At 41.9% G+C, this 22,794-nt stretch overlaps 1 protein-coding gene across 1 annotated transcript in view; it reads right to left on the bottom strand.

Moving 5' to 3' along the window:
- LOC105819244 (aldehyde oxidase-like) overlaps nt 1-22,794 on the bottom strand; it is a 68,781-nt gene that overhangs the window by 26,370 nt on the left and 19,617 nt on the right. Inside the window, 10 exon segments of the mRNA XM_012655451.1 lie at nt 3,977-4,073; nt 7,370-7,492; nt 9,957-10,083; nt 10,421-10,590; nt 14,871-14,963; nt 16,796-16,958; nt 17,906-18,090; nt 18,950-19,059; nt 20,479-20,572; nt 20,763-20,955. Coding sequence (XP_012510905.1) covers nt 3,977-4,073; nt 7,370-7,492; nt 9,957-10,083; nt 10,421-10,590; nt 14,871-14,963; nt 16,796-16,958; nt 17,906-18,090; nt 18,950-19,059; nt 20,479-20,572; nt 20,763-20,955 — 1,355 coding nt within the window.

Here is a 22,794-nt window from a genome sequence, read left to right on the forward strand (position 1 = left end):
GTGCGTACTATATGATACCACTTATGCGAAATTTTAGAATAGTTTAAACTCATATGTGGTGATTTAAAAAAAAAAACAGAACAATGTTTCATTAGGGTTATTTTGTGGGGAGGGCAGATATTGCAAAGTGGCACAAGTGAATTCTGAAGAGATAGCAGTCTTCTATATCTTCATTTTGATGGCAATGATATACGTGTATATTTTTGTTAAAAGTCATCAATCTATATGCTCAAAATATATAAATTTTATTATATGAATTTATACTAAAAAAAATTATACAAGGAGATACACTCAAAAACACTATAGATAAGTCAAAATGAAATTCTATAAATTTTATTATATGTCATTATACTAAAAAAAATTATACAAGGAGATACACTCAAAAACACTATAGATAAGTCAAAATGAAATTCTAAAAATGTTCAAGCAACCCACAGGGAGGCGGGGGAAGGAACAAAGGGAAGGAACAAACAATACAATTATGATCAACCATCATGTTAGGTGGAAGGCAGAACTTTCAAAACTTCAAAATGTACCCAGTAATAGCGATTTGCAAATTGTTTGAGGGAGACTCCTCAGGAAATATTTTGTACTGGAGTCTGGATTTTGTATCTTATCCAAAATCTGAGTAAAGAGCACAGAAAAATGAACAGATAGTCACTTATTAAATATAAACATTAAATTTCAAGAGCTCATATCTTAACTTCAATTTTAGCTTTTAGCAAAGTATGAAAACCCATGTCGTTGTCACTAGGCTCAAATTCATGGCTTGCAGTGTTACTGATTCTGTCAAATCAGAATTTACTTTATTACGTATGCACTTTATTTAAAATATACAGAGCTGAAAAAATGTCAGATAGAGTTGCTCCTATTGAAACCTGCAAAGTAGGCAACGGTTTAGAGCCCTGTTCCATTGGACTGCCCATGCCTACAGCCCCCACCGTGGTGCCCCCTCTTCGCCCTAGGGTGTTACTCTCAACTCTCTTGGTTTGAAACCAATTTGATCAGCTAATCCTTGAGATAAAATGTTATGCCACTACGGGTTTAGGAATGATTCCTCTAGGCATATTTACATTTTAATAAAAGGCTCTTAAAGCCCAAAAGCTACTAAGATATGAAAGTGTCTGTCTGTACCATGCCCAACAGGACAGGTTGTGGGAAAAATAATCTCAGTTTTGAGGCTCCCGGGGACTTTTACAAATCCTGCTAAAGAGATTGTCATCTGCGCTCTCCAGTGTAAAGCCCATCCCGGCTAATAGAATTTTAAAGAGATAAATGAGAAGCAGGATAATGTAGAGGAAAGAACACCAATTTCGGAATTGGGAAACTTAGATTTGATTCTGGTCAATCACATGGCCTCTCTGGCCGCAGCTGGCTCTTTGTAAGTGGTGACCTTAACACCCTTGCAGGGCTGTGACACCAGAATTAGGTAGGGCTGCAATACATCTTCACAGTGGGGAAAAAAACAAAACAAAACAATAACATCACTGCCTTCAAGAACACATTTTAAGACTTAATATAATCTCCATGTATTTTATCTTTTAAACATTTTTTCTTGAAACACCTATTTTCTCAAGGGACAGATAAACTGTCGTTATGATAATGCTATGATTGTTACTTCTGTTACCTCTCATTGAAATAAGTAGTCAAAAATTCTTAACTCAAATGACAATAGCAGAGAAAGAAAACAATATACTCAAACTAGTGAGTCAAGAGGATGGAAACAGAAAAGTTTTAAGGATTCCTGTATCATTTTTATACTTATCAAAAGGGCACGGGGTAGCAACAAGTAAAAATTTAAGTTAAGAGACAGACTGAACAGATCACCCAACTGAATTAAATAACGAAGTAAGATGTCAAGGAAAAATACAATAGTTGAATTCTCACACAAAAACTTATTAATACTGTGGCAAGAACCAAACATGAGGAAGAATCCCCTAAATATTGTTATTTACAGGATGCTTATGCCATGGACCCTCTATGCTAGAAGTGTAGCCCCCTTTCTCCTCCAATTCCATAAATCAAACTCACCTTTCAGTGCTTGCCACATTTTACTAACCCTAAGAATCACCTGGAAAGTTTGTTAAAATAGATTCCTGGCTTGCCTTGGATCTTCCAGAATTCTAAAAATGGACACAGGGATCTTCAGGTCTCATAAACATCCTCAGTGATTCTTATAATGAGTAAATCTTGGAAATACTGGCTTGATAAAGGAACACCTGCCAGTGTGTTAGCACTCACTAATAGTGTTTTCAAGAGAACAATGAAGTCATCAAAATCTAATGATAATTACTGTTAATGGGTATTGATTTCTTACTGTGTGCCAGGCACACATGATTATCTCTTATAATCTTCATAATGCATCTTTAAGATTGTTTTTATTTTTACTTATATAATTTTAAAACAAGGAAACTGAGCCCTGAGAAGTGCTGTGCCACCGTTACACAGCTAATAAGACAGCACGCCACAGAAAATTGGCAGGTGACAGTACAGGGTGTCTTTCCTACAGCTTCCAGATGACGTTACCAGTCAGCCCCTGACCAGCTTCAGGTTTAACACAGCTGTCGAGCTAAGAGATGTGATGGGCTTCGAACTCAAGTGTCTGGGCTGAGTGATTACATATGACACAGCTCTGGCTCTGTACCCAGGATGCCGTGTCTTAAGGTTCTTTCTGTGCTTGGGGTCAGGGTTGGAGAGAAAAATTACGGAGATGGGAGTTTCTGACACGCTCTAAGGGTCAATATCCTGGAAATTCACTTAAAGACAGACGATGCCAACAGACTGCTCCTTTGTTCTGAGATGTGGCACAGACTGCCCACACCCACCCAGCAGCACGCCTGGGGAAATCAGAGATCTTGGGAGGCAGGTGTTGAGGACAGCTTTCACAGCATGGACAGCTGCAGAGCACAGTGAAGAAAAGCAAAGCATGGGTAATTTAAGCCCTGTGATAAATCTTTTTTTTTTTTTTTTTTTTTTACTATAAAGGACATTATTGAGACAACTGACAAAATTTGAATAAGATCTGCAGATTAAGTAATAGTATTGTGTTGATGTTAATGTTCTGATTTTGATAACTGTGTGTTTATATAAGATAATGTCCTTGTTCTCAGGAAACGACCACTGACTATTTAGGGGTAAAGAGACATTATGTTTGCAACTTAACTTTCAAATGGTTCAGGAAAAATATGTATATCTCTCTCTCTCCCAATGCTTCCAACACACACACACAGAATGACAGAGCAAGGGTAGAAAAATGTTACAGTTTTCCACATCAGATTGGGGGATATGGGTGAAGGATAATTAGGAGTTTCTTTAATGTTTCTACAGATTTTACGTAAGTTCAAAATTATTTCAAAGTAAAAAGTTGTGAAATTTTATTGGAGAATTATAATTAACTATTTCTAAGAGGCAAATTTAATTTTAATTACATACATACAGAAAGGAAAGGAGACTGGAAGAAGAGGAGGGAAGGAGAAAGGGAGGAGGTGAGCGAAGAAGGGAAGGAGAAAGCAGAGAAGGAATGAAGGGAGGGAGGGAGAACCAGAGAGAGAAAGGATGACAGGGAAAGCAGCAAGGGGTTTGGAAATCCTAAAAAAGGCTATCAATTTAAAGATCAACTCTGTCACTTAGTAGCTGGTGTGTGACCTTGGTCACATTCCATGATCACTCTGAGTCTTGGCTTCCTGACCTGTAGGACTGAGACAATAACACCCTCGTGCAGGGTGGTCGTGAACAGGAAAGGAGACGACATCTTTTAACAACCCGCGCCTTGGCGAGGGCAGGTGGTCAGTGCACGGGGGCTGCCAAGGGCAAGGTCTCGCCGCCCAGTCTGCCTCCCCCTGGCTCCTCATCCACACCAGACGGAGAGGGAAACGCACTCGTGAATGAGGTGCCTGTTTCTGAGAAGGCAAAAGGATGTTAACCTGGACACGCTTAGGAGGCTTCCAGGGTTGCTTCCCTCCCACCATTTTTTTACCTTCAAGAATTTGATCGACCACTTTAAATGCTTCATTGACATTTCCATATTCCAGTTTCCTTTCTGGCTTGAAGAAAGAATTGTGTTGTATAGCTTCCTGGAAAGAGAACGGAAAAGAGAGGCGTCTTGGGAAGGAGGTCCAGCCCCTGGGTGGCAGCAAGGCCCCGGGCTCAGGAATCCCATGAATTTCCAGCATGACCCTCATGAGCTGAGCTAAGAATTGGGCTTAGAGAGACTCCCCAAGGAGCAAAGCAAATATGCCATGGAGTCCAAAGAAACTGAGTATGCTTAGGAGAAACCTGGCACCTAATCCCAGAATGGCACTAATATTTTCCAGGCAGATTATTCTCTTCACTCCACAACCCATTTTATGCAACCAAGGACACACAGCACAGGGGTTCAGTGTTACGCTCATTTTCTCCATTTACTAGCTGTTTGACTGTGGGCCTATTACTTCACCTCTCTTAGCCTCACCTGCTAAATGGAAGTAGCAGTTGTGCATATAGCTCCAATAGAGTTGTGGAGAGGGTGAAAGGAGACACGTAAAGAGCTTACATGGCATATAGTAAGCACTCAATAAATGCTAGCTGAAGACATCCAGTGATTGGGACCATGTGGCTCTACCTGCTCGCCCCACACCCCTCCTTTGGGGGGATGAGCACTTCATTTGCACAGAGCAGGAGAGCACCTGGGACCTGTAGTCCTGTAAGTAAGATTCCGGACAAGCCCTGTCTGGGTGCCACAAATCTACCTACACATGGGCTCCTACTGCTTCCCCTGGGTGCCCGGCGAAGGGGCACAGTGGTACACACAATCAGGGATGTAGCTACAATAATGTAGGTTGGTTTTCTTACCTACCCCAGGGAATTTATCTTGCTGAAATCCATGTGTCCACTGTCAAATGTGATATGCCAGCTCCAGCCGGCATTATCTACATGGCTTATTGTCCATCTATGAAATTCCAGTCTCCTGGCAGTTGGGGATTCTCCTAAGTCTGGTTCCCTCGGGTCTAGACTAGTAGGCATCTAGACCTATCAACCAACATACCTTACAGGGATGTGCTATTGTGATCCCGCCATTTCCTCCATCCGAAAACTGGGTTGGCTGGTTCTTACCACCTGCGGGGCCCAGGTTCTTAGATAGAGGGTTTGTTGCTTGTTTCTATGGCTGCCTAGCTCTGTGACCTTGGGTAGCCCTGTCTTGTCATTTCCTCATCAGAATGAGAATAATAAGACTTCTGTGAGTATTTAGTGAGTTAAAGTATGAAACCGACTTAGAACCCTGTCAACCATGTAGTGAGCTCTGTGAGGTGCTAGCTATGGTCATGCTGTTGTTGCTGATCATCATTAGGAAGAGATTCTGGTGGGGAACATATTTTTCTCACCAAGGTCATCAGCCTTATTAAGCCTGATTCAAGAGGTTTGATAGAGTTTCCCCATTCAAACTACTAAAAACTCTAAAAAGTATAAGCCAACTAGGTTAAACCTTGGTAATAGTGAGGGATATATTTGTTTTTATTCTATTTCGATGGATAACACACTTCTTATTGGAATCAATTATTATGCTTTTCTTATTAAGCTAAGACTAAGATATTCCAGGTTGAAAAAAAGAAGCCAAGTTTTGTAAATCCTTTTTAAAGTTCAATCTTTTTCAGCTTCACTGGCTGCTTGCTCTTTGAGTAACTTGGAGCCAATTTCCTGAATATTTCTTAGTCAGGAAAATGATACAAGAACTGCAGTGTGTAGGGAGATGGGCATATTTCCCTGCTACAGGCTTTGATTCAATCCACTCTGATCCAGTTGATGGATCTTGGAGAGCTTAATCTCTGATCGAATGTGTGGTACCTCTTTTCCGAATGCCAAAGGTTGGTACTTGATGCCGGTCTTCTCTGGCAGTGGATTAAGGATCTGCTGGTTGGAGTTGGGGAGGGCAAGGACAGAGGGGTATCAATTTGCTTATGGGGACTTTCATTTGGCTGGAAGGTTGGGGGAGGGAAGGGTGGATATCTAGTCCCTGATATTGGGCAAAGAAGTATAAACAAAATTTTTGATGAAGCATTATGTAAATAATTTCTTACTAAGAAGCAATTTTAAGTCTACAGCAAAATTTTGGGGAAGGACTATATAAAGTAAGCAAGAGCAGCAGGCAACATATGAATGAAAAGGATCTGAGAAGGGAATAGAATGTCTGAATTTGAAACTGGCAGGAAAATTTGGGAGGCCTAATCACACTTGGACTGCAACTAAACTTCTATATTTTTATCTACTTGATATGATTTTATTTTAATTTTAAAACATTAATGAAATTTCCCAGGAACAAACTCCACATTCCCAGGCACAGAGCAGCACGGTAGGAAATACCCTCCAGGCCAAGTTCTCCTGGAGAGGCTAATCTTGCCCAAGTCACTTCCTCTTTTTCTGCCCCAGGCCATGCTCATCACCTAGAGAACCGCGTCTGCATTATGTGGTGGAGCTAACACTGTTCCCAGATCTCATGGAGTCTGTGTGTGCTGAGCCGAATCTACTCCTGCCGCTTTCCCAACTTTCATCCTTTCATCACTTACTGAATTATAAGCACCAGTGGAATGCACGCAGAAGGACACCCTATCACTTCACAGAGATGTCTTATAGCCTTTATAAATTTCCAACTCCTTTCTAAAAATCAAGATAGAAAATGTAATTCTCCGATTTGTTTAAGTTGCCAAAATGCCTGTAGGCATCATATGATCTATCTCTCATACTCATTTAAGATATGCATTAAAAAAATCTAAAAATAGTTTCTCGATATTCACTTCACAGATCATCTTGCTGGTCCTCACTTTGTGCCTGCAAGAGCCTGGGTGAAGGTGAACAGAGTTACAGGGTGGACCCACTGTCCTGGATGCTGCTGGCTGTCCACCCAGCATTCCCCTCGCCTTCCCTTTCCAAACAGAGCTCAGATTTCTGCTTAGGTCTCCTCCACTCCATAGCCTGCAGATTTCAGAGAAATCTGACCCCACCCCCAATAGTAACCAACAGCTCCTCCAGTCATTAGTTCAAAGTTGGGCATTTCACCCAAGTGGCTAAATGAGGCCGGGTCCCAGGACTTGTGCTTGGAATGCTGGGGTGATAGTGTTCCTCTTGACCACTGGATGTGAACAAGGAAGCCCAGGTTGTCCTGGCTGCCATCAGGATAAAGCCAGTCATGTGGCAGCAGAGAGGAGACGCAGAAAGAAACCAGGTCTTTGAGGAAATGGCTCATACTGAGATAGTTCGGGGCCAATAAGGTGACTGTGCTTTGGAAGCCACTTTGAGTCATATTTTCCTGTTACAGTAGCCAAAAGCATTTTAAGTGATATATCACTGATATCTGTTCCTCTGGCCCCGGAACTGGCACCACCATTGAACTCATTACCTCAATTGTTAGGATGAGTGGCTCTAAGTCTTGATAGACGATCTTCACTTGCTTAGCAGCTCGCCTTGCCTGAACCTCTGAATCTGCAATCACGGCACAGACAAGTTGACCCACACAAAATACCTGCAACACAGAAAGACCTTTGTGGTCAGGGAGGACAGGCACCAGATCCTTTCTTTTGTTTATTTTCTTCCTTCCTCCTAGCACAGGGCTAGACACACACAGATGTGGCCCCTTCACGTCTGTTCATGACTGTAACCACAGTGACGCTAGGCACTGGGGGAGGTTGGCAGCCTTGTGCTATATTATTGGCAGCGATGGCTCCAGAGGGGTGGGAGTGATGCTGTCTTGAGAACAGCAGACTCAGGCTCCAGGCCAATGGGGCTGCCTGAGGGCCAGCTGGCCTATGAGAGCCTGTCCCATGGTTTGACGTGTGGCTGCCACACCACACCACAATCAGGGCTGTTCTGGCATCCCCTTTCCCAGGGGGCTGGCAGCCAGCATCATTCACCTGCAGGTGGGAGAGCTGGACTAAGCAGTTCACACAGGGACCAGGGCAGAAAGTTCGATGGAGGACAGGGGGGACTTAAACCTCGAGAAAGGTAGAACAGTCTGGACTGGAGGAAGTCACCATTGCTGTTGTGCTCTCTCTCTGACCCTATACTGTGATTCACTATTCAAACTTAATCGCTCATTTTAAAAATCTACTTTAAACTATTATGTTTTTTCCACAATGAGCATATGGTAGTTTTATCATCAGAAAAAAAATAATATTAAAAACGTTAAACCTAGAACACACAAAAAAGTATGTTTGTTGGGTGTGGGGTGTGGGGCAGTGGGAAGAGAAACGAAACAGGAATGGTAACATGTTGATAATTTTCGAAGCTGGGTGATAGATCTGGGGGGTTCATTGTACTAGTCTTCTTTATTTTTGTGTATGTTTACAATTTCTACAATGACAAGATTTTTTAAAGGCTTAAAGTGAATTTTAAATGAATGTTTAAAAAGGAATTAAACCTACATAGGCAATGATTGCCTTTGGTGCTTTTTGACACTGTCTATGGTACTGTTCTTTGCTCTCCACAGATGCTTGGTTTTGCCCCTGTGACTGGCACATAGATGAGGCCCCTGAGATGCTTATAATCTACATAAGCACACCACGGAGAGCAGGTACGATGGTGCAGCTGGGACCAGTTTTACTTCTTTAGTTAACATTTATGCAAAGGTTATAATTCTCATTGTCCCTGCCAGTGCTACACAGCCCTGTCTTGGGGGAGTTTCAACCTTGAGTTCAAACTCTCGGTCATCAAGCTTTCATTTTTATCGACTGTATCCAACAGGGAGAGCCAGAGGTAGGGACTGTTTCAAATTATGAAGCTCTTTTGGGTAAACACTGAACTGAGAAGTCTAAGTTATGCAGAAAACCTGCTGACTGCTGTTCTTGCTGCATTTTCTGATAACTTGAGATACAGTAGCTAAAGTTTCAATCACTTGTAACTTTCAAATGGCAACAACATTATCACTATGCCTCTACTCATTTTCCCTGCTAATGGGAGGCAGTGCATGGAACACACAGAGGAATCAGACTTGGGTGCTCATTCGAGGAATTACACTAGGTAGGGGAAATATATAAGATATAGAAATAAGTTTAATGCAAGGTAGAAAGTGCCTAAAAAGTCCACATTGTTTTCTTCTCCAGACTGTAAGCTGTATGAGGGCAGGGACCACAAATATCTTGTTCAGCTATGGTGACCAAACATAATAGATGCTCACTTAAAAAAGGCCCTTGAATACATGGCAGTGTGAATGAATGAGTCAGAATAAGTTCAGAGAGAGAGAGAGAATTTCTGGATTAAAGGATAAGGAAAGGCTTCATGGTGGACATACCCCTGGAACTCAGACTTGAACTCTGGACATACTGAGACTGAGGCTATAGCAAGAGTTTCTCATGGAAGGGGTTTGCAAATAAAAGTTATCACTAATCTCTCTTCATTTATTCTTTCATACTTGTTAACAGCATACTATATTATTGCTAGAAAATAAAAAACACCAAAGTGTGTGTGTGTGTGTATAAAATAATTTTTTTTTTTTTGGAGACAGGGTCTCACTCTGTCACCCAGGCTGGAGTGTGTGGTCCCATCATAGCTCACTGCAACCTCAAACTCCTCAAACTCCTGGGCTCAAGCGATCCTCCTGCCTCAGGCTCCCAAGTAGCCAGGCGCATACCACCACACTCAGCTACTTTTAAAATTTTTTTAAAGACGGTCTCACTAGTTGTCCAGGCTGGACTTCAACTTCTGACCTCAAGTGATCCTCCTGCCTCAGCCTCCCAAAGCACTGGGATTATAGGCATGAGCCACTGTGCATGGCCTAAAGTATCTTTTATATAACTAGTCAATTTCTTTATTTATATGGAAAATGAATGTATTTGAATTCATTCAATATTAGAATATAAAACTTTATAATAAGCATTCAAAGAATACTGGAATCTTTTATCACATGCCAAATTAGATGCTATTTTTAAGAAAATATGAAGCACCCTTAACCGAGGAAGTTATTTTTCAAACAGAAAGCAAAAATGCAGTACCTTATCTGTTGCCAGCAATTTCTCAGACTCGGAGTAAAAGAAGAAGGAGTTTACGCCACTAAGATGTTCCGCGGTCACGATGTCCACCACGCCGGGCAGGCTGAGAGCTTCTGACAGGTCAATAGACCTAGGTGATAACATGTGCAGCAGAGGTCCTTAGAGCAGCCGTACCACCCAAGAGCACAGGTAATTGCAGAATAAGATATGAGACAGGTAAGACATGTCAAATAGCTGCTCCAATAGTTCTCTGCCAGACAATTGAGAGAAAATTCCTGGGACGAGGAAGTTATTTTATGAAAGGACAAATTGCAGTAAATCCTGCATTTCGATCCCATTTCATCTCCGGTCTGCATTGGATATTGCCAACAAATCACTTACTCTCTTCATACCATTACTTTTCACAAATGTAACTTAGATAAAAGGGCAATCATTTACGCCTATTGGGTAAGAACTTTACCACTTACACAATCTTAGCATGAGCTCTTGAACTAGTCACGAAAGTCAAGAAAAGTTCCGGGTCCACGGCAGGCATGTCATCACAGTAAATGGCTTCTCCGGTGGCATGCTTCACACCAGACAGATGCATGATGGGGTGGCCAATTGGGTCTTGAGGAAGCTGCTTTGTGTCTATATTCTGTTTAACAAATAACCAGAGTATACTTTTTATAGTTCTAAAGAGAAAGTAGGAATAATCATATTATGAACATCTCCCAGAAGAGGGTAACTACATAATTTACACCCAAACCAGAGTACTTTTGATAATGAAAGCACTCAGTATTAATAATAACACCAGGACAATAAACCTGTTACAATAATTCAATAGGCAAAGTGGTATGTACAGTCATGATGCTGTTTTTACTTTTTTTCAATTTTTTTGATTATAGACCCCAAACATCTCTAATGGAAATTCCATTCGTATAAGAAAATAAATTTAAATCATTCTTCCTGATAATATAAATTTATGTCCTCTTGCTAATGCTCATGTATTTCTTTAAATTTTATTATCCAAATTATTTTATGTTTATATAGAAGCATGGCACATATAATATTTTACAGAAGAGTATGATGATATCATCACTATGCTTATAAAAAATATTGAGGATCTGACTTCAACCAGAATATTTTTCTATTTTGAGTGAGGAAGTCTAAGAAATAGACAATCCTGGTAGAGAATAAAGCCAGAGGGACCTGCAATTTGAGTAACGATTCACTAATGTTCCTTTTTCTTAGAGACCCATGGAGTAAAACATCTTGCCACTGGTTCTGTATGTACCTTAAATGTGTTTCATTAACCAAAATGGAGACATAATGTCTACCCTGACATTTCAAATATGAGAACTGCTGGCTTTCCTAGGTGGGTGGACAGTGTGAGAAGAATCGGAGGTATGAAGAAAGAAGGACAGTGGGATAAAAGACACGACAGAAGCCAAGCTCAGAGGTCAGGGTGAAGGCAGTGTCTGAGGAGCTGCCCCTAAGCCTTGGTGGCAACCTCACCCGTAACTCCAGTGTCAGCATAGCATTTGGTGCTGGGCTGAGGCCAGACTCCCAGGGGCTTCCTCTGGAAGACTTGGGGGTGAGGGGCGTACAGTCAGGTCGGTCAGCGTGAGGTCTGGACGCCTCCCCTTCCCACCCCATCCACTGCCCTCACTGCAGTTCCCAGGCCCACCCTACGCCCTGGATCAGGGAGGGACTCTTCCTTTGAGATGAGCCTCACCATGCCAAGCTGTACATCACATGGCAGAAGGGAAGATAGGACATGTTACCAACAGAACACATCCTGGTTGAAAACCTTTACTGGGAGGAAAAACAAAAGAAGCTGACCTATTTCCAACTTAATGTCATTTAAGGCATCTGAGGGGAAAAAAGCTAAATACCTTTATATTTGATTACCAGACTGTACAGTCTGAGAAGGCCTATTCAGTACATATTGACAATAAGCGAGATACTTGAATCCACCTAAAATGATACCTCACTTCACTCATAGCTGTAGGTTTTCCAGTTTCAAAGTTAGCCCTGGTCCAATGGAAGTGCTCCAAAGCTATCACTCTACGCAATCAAAGAAAAGCCATGTGGAATCTGCTTGATCAACGAGCACATTTTTTTTTCACGAAAATGTTTTCCTTTCTTTTCCTTTCTGAACACTTGGATATAACTCAACAAATCCCATGCATGGAGGAGAGCCATGGTTCTAATGGGGAGCTTTACTTAAGGTAGCTGTGAAATACACAATTTTCCTATGCCCTCCACTGCTCAAGAAACGCAAGAAGCGTGGACCTCACTCACTGTCAAGCTACTTGAGAGCCTCAAGAAAATAACCCTCTGGCTGGAGAAAGAGGTTTCCTCTTTCCTCCACCTCTGGATTCTCCAAGCAGGTGGAAGGCCTGGAATATCAAGACAGAAGGGCAAAATGGCATGTATAACTTGAGAACATGTTCAGCATTATTATTGATGATTTAGAAAATGAAAAAGAAAAGCCTGTTGTTTTCATAATATGAAGGACAAAAAAGAAAATGTCAACTAAATTTTGACTGACAACTATGGGTAGAAAGTAGAATAATGTCTACAATTAACTTGGTATAAGATGTGTGGAGGATGTGCTTACTCCTATTTCATATAGAATTTACTGTTTTATAGTAAAATAGATACTAACTTATAAGCATCTACTGTTTCAATATCCATATTTGTTTTACTTAAATGTAAACTTCAATTCTGTAGGTGCTACAATACAGTGCACAATAAAAAGTGTATTGGCTAAGTTTTTTTTTGTTTTGTTTTCCTTTTTGGTTCTTACTGAGTCATCTTGACTTTAGCTAGAACGTAGATTATCAAGAAAAATAATTTAGAACTTAGCCCAAGCACTGTGAAATAAAGGCAGATATTGGGCCACAAATGTAGGGAAATGGGGAAAATGAGAGAAATGTTTACTTCTTAGGGTTCAGGCATGAGCAGGGATTTGAGGCAGCCTCACACCTGAGCTCCATCAACATGGCTCACTGTCCTGTCCTCACGGCTATGTGTTCCCTGCAGTTCTCTTCCCCTTCTCGTTTGAGAAACCGAAATGGTGATGAAAAGGAAAAACAATGTTGAGGGTTCTACCAGGTATGGTTTTTCATGTGTTGCAGAGGGTAGGAATTGACTTCCTCTGTAAAGTATCCCCGAAAGTGCTGAGCTATGATACTGTTTGGGCTCTCAAGCTGAATCACATTTCAGTGAAAATCACATCTTTTTATTACAAAATCCTAGGAGGTTTTTTTCATCCTGAAAAGCAAAATTCCAGGTAATTCCTAAGCTCAGACACTAAGAAAATACATTCACAGGTATCTGTAAAGGCTCTGGGAGTTGACTGTGATATAACCCTTTCTACTGTAACCAATCACATTTTGAAAAGTCTTTTAAATCCTTGCTGTGTGAGGTCTGCCAAAAGATTGAGGAAAAATTCCAAAATATATCTTTGTCCTATAATCAAATGTGAAATTTGTTATTTTAGCTGAAGATATAATGCCTCTTTTTTTTACAAAGAGACTGTAGTTGATCACTTGCTTCTGCTCAGCATGTAGCTAAAAGACACTACGGAAGAAGGAAGAAAGAATGTTGTCTCCTCAAACTGGTGGTTTCTTGAAGCTGTATCAAAATGTTTTCAAAACAAATGAACTAATTTAGGGGGAAAATGCTTACGGTGAGTGCTAATGTTAGTCTATCAATGTGGATATTTGTATGTATATGTGAAAAACCACAGGCGAACAAAAACAAAGCTCCTCTGTATGGGAGACACACTATATCCAAAACTTTTTCTTGCAATCAATAATAAAGTGTTGTTCAAGATCATCTACTATATGAAGATTTTCAGTTTTCTTTGGATGATCTGAGTGTCCATTAATTTGTTGTTGCCGTTCCTTTCTGAAGTTTATACCATTGTCAAGGCGGTGTTAGGGTGTATATAAGCTGAAGGTTTTGGTTGCCACATTTTACAGAACACCAGGGAAGATGCAGCTGTTTTTAATTTTCAAAATGATCATTTTCGATGGAGTTGTGTGTATTTGAATTTTTAAACATATTGAACCTAAAACCCCGAGGGGTGTACATCAACTTCAGTGTTCATTACAACATACTGTAAAGTTTTGTAACTAAAGCCAACAATAGATTCAGTGAACTAACGATTTTAAAAGCCTCTTCATGTTGTTGACTTAATAACACCCTCGAGGTCAAGTTTCTTGATAATAATTTCAATAAAAACAACCAAATCTTATCCAGTTTACCAATAGGATGACTTTGGGCAATATTTTTATGATCTTGTGGCAGAAAATTCCATTTGATAGTTAAGAGGAATTTTGTCTTTTCTAATAGTCAGCTTTCATTATGAGAGCTTACAAACAGCTCTTAGAACTTCTGTTTGATTCACAGAAAAACCACTTGGAGAACAGGGGTTGGAAGAATGTGGGGATATTTTCTCCACATTCAAACAACACAAATTGGCAGCTCTTTCAAAAAGCATTAGTGCATTTTTATCAACCTCCAGGGGTTGTGTCTCTGCCCTTTTAGAAATGAAATCAAAGCAGCCCATGGCCCTGCCACAGAACCCGGTTTTGGCTATGATCTGACCTCCACGGTGCCAAGGGCAGAAAGCAAGTGCTGAGTTGGGCAGCTTGTGCATGTCGGTGGTGTGAGGCCACAGTACAAAGCATGTGGCCTTCAAGACCCAAATCGGCATTTTTCTTTAAAATTACCACAGCTAGATTTGTGTTTAGTTACAGTTCTTCATTGATTTTTAAATTTTAATTAACACTAAAGGAAGCTGTGAGTTCGTGAAAGGGAGCTTGGGTTTATAAAGTTTGAGAATCACCGAGAGACAGGGAGAATGTCCAGGCAAAGGCTCTATAGCCTGGACTCTGAATTTCTTTTAAAAATGCCACTAACCTGGTACTTTTTTGTGCTCCAGTGATGTCTAGAATGAAGATCTTCTAAAGTACTCTCATACTTGTCTGCAAGGCTAGGATAGTGAACTGGGTCCTGAAAAATAGAGCCATGGCAGGTATTTACAATGGTTTAAAATGTGCTGAAATGGTCTTAGAAGGGAGGCTAGCATGATTCCTAGCAAGCCCCTCTACTTTGAAGTCCAACATGTGCTTCACAGTACTCACCCTATTCAGCACCTTGGAAGTGCAAGCAGCTCCCTGACTCAAGAACGTACTCTGAAAGGTACGTGCACACGCCCACACACTATGAATGGCCGAGTGAACACAGTAGATGACCGACTTTCACTATCTGTTTCTTATGATTCCCTCACATGCTTTCCTAAATGATAGTGTTGTACAAACCAAAGCAACAGGAAGATAGAAGCTAAGTAAATAAAACGGAAAGGAAGAGAACACTTAAGCTAGCAGAAAGTCAGAGACAAAGCACAGCACTGCTGACGGGCATCACACTCCGCTCTCTACCGACCAGCTGGCTGGGGAGGGACAAGAACGCAGAGGCTGCAGCCTGGCCAGCACCCGCAGGAGGAGGCCTTCCAACCTCCAGGGAAAACACTCCTTAGGACTGAGGGAATGGGGCATTCAGGTCTTGGTACTTTAAACAATACACCTGATGGTTATTTTTTATAATTTAAATAATTTTAATAGAAAATAAAACCAATGAGGGCTACTATTTTTAAAGAGAGGAAATTGAATGGAATGTATAAGACTATAAAGTGAAAGTTTTAAATTGTATCACTTGATTCAGCAAGAAGTTGTCTTTTGTACTACAATTGGCTTTATTTTCTCATTTTTGGTTACTTGATGATAATATGTCACTTATATATGATTTCAAGCTTCCATTCTCAAAAATGTTGATACAACCTTTCTTTCTGGTTCTCAGTTGTTTCCATCTACAATGGGAAGACACCCTCAAAGGCAATGATAAGAGAGGACTTTGTGTCTCTTATTTAAAGTGATCATACTGAGGTCTATACCACATGAAGCGTGTTCTTGGCTTCTAGTCTAGCTTGGTCGGCTGGCTGTAGCATGGGCTTAAAGAGACCAGTAAGGTTCAAGTTCCCTTTGGGTCTAGTAAATTCATTCAGAGAATGAATTTCAGTTGTATCCTTCCTAGCCAACGATCTTGCAGCTCTGATTGTTTGTCATTAGGGAGACCAGACAAAAGAATGCCTGGGTTATTACCACTGTTATCATGACTACAACTGAGCAGTTCCTCTGAAGCACTAGGAACCATATGAAGCCCTTTTCCTGCAGTGACGCATTTCACAACAGTCTTGTGCAGTAGCTGCCATCAGCATCTTATGGGTGAGAGAAATGAAGCCTAACCCAGACAAGAAAGCCAAACACATGAAGCAAAATCTCAACATGAAGGTAAAACCTCAAAAGGAAGAAATGCCTTACTGAGGGAAAATCACTCAAATCATTAGCAAATTTTCTGAACATTATCTAGAAGAACAGACCAGAAACAAACAACTGAATGGTGTTAAACAAAATCCTGTGCAATTCTCTGCTCTACTTATAATCCTTCCCCAAACTCATGCCCACCCGCAGACAGGCTGAGGGAGGCCCCCAGCAAGTCCAGGTGTTTCTAATTTGGGTTGTCTTTTGTACTCTACAGCTATTCAGCAAGGGGTTGTTGCCTTCGCTTTGTGTGTCACCATAGCCCCAGTACTGGGGTGTTACTACATCAGCGGTCCCCAACCTTTTTGGCACCGGGGACCGGCTTCATGGAAGCCAACTTTTCCACCGATGGAGGCGTGGGGTGGGGTGGAGCTCTGCAGCCTGGTCCCCAACAGGCCACAGACTGGCGCCAGTCTGTGGCCTGGGGGTTGGGGACTGCAGTACTACATGACCAGTTCCACTTACCACCCTCTTCAAAACCTGTGACACCTCCAGGTAGAACTTGAAAAGGAAGCTGACGATAAGAGTCCTCTTGAACTCGACCCTCCCACCTGGAGCTGAGCCCGGAAGGCAGACTTCGTCCAGAACCAGCCTGCAAGCCGTATCCAGCATCTCCTCATTCCAGGGCCTGCAGAGTCAAAAGAGGAGACTCCTGGCCTCACAGGACTCATGCCTCGCAGGTTCAGCTCATGTGTGAGACAAATTGCTACAGTTTAATACAGGAAATAACAGTGCAACTCCGGAGTCAGGCAACCCAAGTTCAAATCTGCCCACCATCCCCAGGTGTCTGGCCCGGGTCTCACACGTCCTCATCTGTAAAAGGGGAATAACAGCAGAACCCACCTCCCGGAGCCATCTTGAGAAATAAGTGACACCCCGTGTAAAATCCTTAGCCCAGGAGTTACTGATCCCATATGACTAGGACATTGACTACATGCCAGGTTCTGCTTTAAGTACCTTGTATTGCTACGCATTCACTCATTTCATCCTCTCAACTGCCGTATGGGTAGGGACGATCATCTGTCTCTCACAGATAAGGAACCCGAAGTACCGTGAGCTTAAGTAAGCTGGCGGAGATCAGGGAGTTAACAGGTTGAACTGAGATTTGGACCAGACAGGCTGGATCGCTCAAGTCCTAAAGCTCATGCTTTTAACCACTGTTCTCTGTCACTTGTCCGGAAACGGCAGCTGATACTGACTAAACGCTCAAGAGATATTAGCTATTAGTATTATTTACAGAAATAGGAAGTCCAGTAAGCAAATGCATTTAGCAAATTATCATAGAACAAACTCACATAATTTATTTTTTATCATGATAAATTATGCTCCCACAATAAAGAATGCAAATTTGTACTATTGGGAGACGGGCTCTCTCTCTCTCTCTCTCTACACACACAGACTATGATGCCTACTTCAGAATTCAATAATATCAAGACACATAGAAATAATCATAAAAATCTTATTGGAATTCTATGCAGTTAAATACAAAAGTACTAAGCATTTTTCTTCTTATCGTTACATCTCACCACAAAAGGGCTACTCCGTTAACTGGAGTCTAAGAACACGATGCCTTACCTTCCGATGAGCTTCTGGCAGGATTTCTTGGCACAAATGGTGGTTGCACCAACGCCTCCGTATAAAATGGATAACTCTCTAATGATGCCACCCCCTTCTCCAAAGAAGACTCTCATCCCCGAATTGACTATCGCTAGCGCATTCTGTTGCCGCTGGGCTTGTCGGAAGGCTGACACAAATTCCCACTGAAAGAAAAGTGACAACTGTGCACTAGGCAGTTTGTGTATGTTGCCTCATTTGATCCTTGTCACATCTTCTGTTATGAGCTCAATTTCATCCCCCCAAAATTCATATGCTGAAGTCCTAACCTCCAGTATTTCAGAATGTGACTATATTTGGACATAGGGTTGTTATGGAGCTAAAGTTAAAATGAGGTCATGACTGATCCAAAATTGTTGATGCCTTTACAAGAAGAGGAAATCTGGACACAGACACACACAGAGGGATAACCATTTGAAGACAAGGAGAAGATGGCCATCTACAAGCCAGCGTCAGAAGCCTCAGAAGAAACCAAGCCTGCTGATACCCTGACATTAGCCCTCTAGCTTCCAGAACTTCAGGAAAGCCAGTTACTCTGTGTGGTTCTTTGTTATGGCAGCCCTGGCAAATGGATATATCCTCTGAGGCAGGCTTGCTTATTCCCATTTTACAGATGAGGAATCTAAAGGTCAGAGTGATGCAGGTCTTGAAAGCAAGGCTCAAACCTGAGTCTATCGGATACCAAAGCTCCTGTTTCCACTAAGTCATATAGCAAATGTATTTTGTTAGCCTCTTTCAAAGCCCAAGATATAGGCAGAAATATATTCTTCATGTCTTATTTAGAAAGGTCTCCTGATTCTAGGAATGAGAGGGGTGTGCATAATACAAGTAGAGGTAACTATTCACAAGTCCTCTTAAAATAATGACCTCATACTATCTCCTGAAGTTGAGCTTTTATCTCCTCTGTAAACATTTTTAAACACTTTTTCTTAACCCACCATGTGCTGGAATAAACAAGCAAGGCTCACGGGTAAAACCTGGAAATTGACAGTATGACATTCTCACCTTCCTCGAGTAGGGGATGTTCACTGAGATCAAGATTTCTTGAGGCTTAAGATCTGCATCAGGGCACTTGCTGAGAAACTGCTCGTTTAAAGGAATCTGTCGTTCTCCTTCTGTGGAAAGAAATGACACTTTCCCTGGAGTCTGTGGTCTATTAAACAAACTTCTAAAACATGGGAAATAATTCTACCAAGTACCTGAAGAAATTGGTTGTTTAGGGAAAGAAATGCTCTCCTATGTTTAACAAATCTTTACCATTGCAACTTACAATGTTTCTTCCAATCTAGGCTTTATTTATTTATTTTGTCTTCCTTGGTTGCTTGTAGAAAAAAATATCAAACAGAGTAGCCCAGAATTTTAGGTAGAACAGGAACTTAGCAGTCCTCTTCCTGAACACGACAATTCACTTAAGCTTTATAAGTAGGGAGTAGATAGTAATATCTCTTCTGATATTTTGATCAAGTCAGTCAACAAATATTTATTGTTTATAACTAAGAACCCTACTAGGTATAGTAGTGAATAAATAAATTGCCTTTAATGAATTTGTATAATAGTGAGGTATTGATTTGTTTACACCTTTTCCTAGCACCTAAAGAACTTCAGTTCTTTAATCAATATATTGGGAGAAGCAACAGTTTAGAGCTATAACAAAATATGATTTGGGGATGAAAGCTAAGAAGCTTTTGGGTTTTCTTTCTTTCTTTCTTTCTTTTTTTATGAACTCTTGTGTTGGGGACTCACTTTGAATAGATCCGCAGCAGGGAGCTGCTCTACAGGAAACCCCAAACTAAGAAGCTTTTGATGTCTATATTAACATCACAAAACCTGTTTCTTATGGTAAGACTTTTTAAAGGGATGTCACATATGAATTGAAATCTTCCTTCTTAAAATAATTTTGTGGTTTAGATAATATAAGGAGTAGGTATTTAACAATGCAGGTAATAGAAAGCTAGACTGTGTTTTTAAACTAAAAAAAACATTTATAGAGGATCAGTTAGAACTCCCTAATAATTGTTGAACAAGTGGGAAAAAGAGATATAAATTAAATATTCTGGACTTAGTTCCAAAAACAAAAATCAAGTAAATAAATACAGAATGAAGCCAAACCATTGCTTATCTAAAAAAGACCTGTAGGCTTCCACCAGTGACAAATTAAGTATGAGCCCAAAGCCTGATGTGGGCACCACAACACTCTTGTACCATTTGGAGAATGTCTTCAACAAAGGAGCCTGATAGTTCTCAATAGCTTATAGCTCCCTCCAATAATCAAATCATGTCTGAACATTAACCAATACAAGCATGTTCAATGTATGGTGACCAGTATGAGAAAATATCTAGCACAAAGTCTGAAAAAGAAACAGATGAGGAGATCAGGAGTGTGTGGTATTAAGATCAGACTGACCAACTTTCCAGCATCCAAAAAGGCAGGGAGAATTATTGATATTATAGGGAATAGTTAATTTCGAAACCTGCCTACCTAGAGAGAAAAAGGGATAGGAGGAACAGACCCCCAAGTAGGAGCTGTCACTTACCTTTTGATAGCAAGTTGAGGGTGCAGTTACCCACAGCCAGGAGAGGATTGAGATCTGAATCCAGGTGTCTGCTCATGACATGTCCCCCTAAAGACTTTTTTAAAATAAGGAGTTATTTTCACATCAGTTACGTAACTATAAAAACACAGCGCTAAAGTAAGGATTAACAAGGCTTTGGAGAACAATTCTTTTTGTCTGTTCTAAAAAGAACGAAAATGCCATGATTCATCAGTGACAGTCACCCAAGGGACTCACACCAGAGTTTGCTGTCATCAAATACATACAGCCATGTTCCTGATCTGGGACCCAGCCAGAGTTCCTAAATGCTTCAGGAGAGCACGGTATATCTGTGTCTTCTCCTCTGGAAGCTTCTGGACCACATCAGCCAGAATATTTTTCACCTGGGCCAGGCTGAGGCCAGCACCCAGAGTCAGCTCTGAAATGAAGTCATTTGTAATTAATGCAATGTAATCAATGCTGATCTGAAAATGTCCATTAGACCAAAGCTACAGACATGAAATCTTTATACCAGATACATGCTTCCCTGCTTATTGGTGGAGGTGGTAGTGGTGGTAGTGATGGAGGTGGTGGTGATGGTGTTGATGGGGTGGTGGTGGTACTTTTCATGGTGGTGGTGATGGGGATGATGGTGATGAAGGAGGTGGTGGTGGTGGAGGTGGTGGTAGTGATGGAGGTGGTAGTGGTGGTAGAGGCAGTAGTGGTGGAGGTGGTGGTGGTGGAGATGGTGGTGGTGGTGGAGGCGGTGGTGGTGGAGATGGTGGTAGTGGTGGAGGTGGAGGTGGTGGAGGTGGAGGTCGTGCAGGTGGAGGTGGTGGTGCAGGTGGAGGTGGTGGTGGTGATAAAGGTGGTGGTGGTGGAGGTGGTGGTAGTGGTGGAGGTGGAGGTGGTACAGGTGGAGGTGGTGGTGGAGATGGTGGTGGTGGTAGTAATGGAGGTGGTGGTGGTGGTGGTTGTTATGATGGTGGAGATGGAGGCAGTGGTAGAGGTGGTGGTGGTGGTGGAGATGGTGGTGGAGGTGGAGGTGGTGGTGGAGGTGGTGGTGGTGGAGATGGTGGTGATGATGGAGGTGGTGGTGGTGGTGGTGGTTGTTGTGGTGGTGGAGATGGAGGTGGTGGTGGTAGAGATGGAGGTGGTGGTAGAGGTGGAGGTGGTGGTAGTGGTGGAGGTGGTGGTGGTGGATGTGGAGGTGGTGGTGGTGGAGGTGGTGGTAATAATGGAGGTGGTGGTGGTGGTGGTTGTTATGATGGTGGAGATGGAGGCAGTGGTAGAAGTGGTGGTGGTGGTGGAGGTGGTGGTGGTTGTTGTGGTGGTGGAGATAGAGGTAGTGGTGGTGGTTGTTGTGGTGGTGGAGATAGAGGTAGTGGTGGTGGTTGTTGTGGTGGTGGAGATAGAGGTAGTGGTGGTGGAGGTGTTGGTAGAGGTGGAGGTGGTGCAGGTGGAGATGGTGGTGATGGAGTTGGTGGTGATCATGGAGGTGGTGGTAGTAATGGAGATGGTGGTAGTGGAGATGGTGGTGCTTGTTGTGGTGGTGATGGAGGTAGTGATGGAGGTGGTGGCGGTAGTGGTGGTGGAGGTGGAGGTGGTGCAGGTGGAGGTGGAGGTGGAGGTGGTGGTGGTGGAGTTGGTGGTGGTAGTGATGGAGGTGGTGGTAGTGATGGAGGTGGTGGAGGTGGTGGAGGTGGGGCATGTGGAGGTGGAGGTGGTGGTGGAGTTGGTGGTGATGATGGAGTGGTGGTAGTAATGAAGGTGGTGGTAGTAATGGAGGTGGTAGTGGTGGAGGTGGTGCTGGTGGCTGTGGTGGTGGAGAGGGAGGTAGTGGTGGAGGTGGTGGAAGTGGGGTGGTGGAAGTGATGGAGGCTAAATTCTTTGAGCACTCACTTTCAAGCAGTAAGCTGAATGCTTTAGGTAATCTCCTAGAATCTGAACAAACCTATGAGATATTAATAGCCCCATTTCACAGATGAACAAACTGAGAGTTAAGCAACTTGACTAAGATCTTATAGCTAATATATGTCATTTTCAAGAGTTAGATTTCAGAGGCTGTACTCCAAATCTGCATTTATATTGTTTCCCATCATTGCTATGAAATAAATTTCCTCTACAGAAATGGAAAAACCAGTCTGCAAGCTGCCTGACAAATAAACTTGCTTTGCTGGCTACTGTGCTTCTAGAGCACAAAGACTGTGTTCTGTTCATCTTTATCTTCTATCCAGCACTTAGCACAATACGCTTCTTTGAATAGTATTGCATTTCTCTGAAATTGCAGACAGAGAAAGTTCTTCAGTAAAAATCTGG

The sequence above is a fragment of the Propithecus coquereli genome, unplaced genomic scaffold (assembly GCF_000956105.1).
Source record: "Propithecus coquereli isolate 6110/MARCELLA unplaced genomic scaffold, Pcoq_1.0 Scaffold113, whole genome shotgun sequence".
Taxonomy (NCBI): Eukaryota; Metazoa; Chordata; class Mammalia; order Primates; family Indriidae; genus Propithecus; species Propithecus coquereli.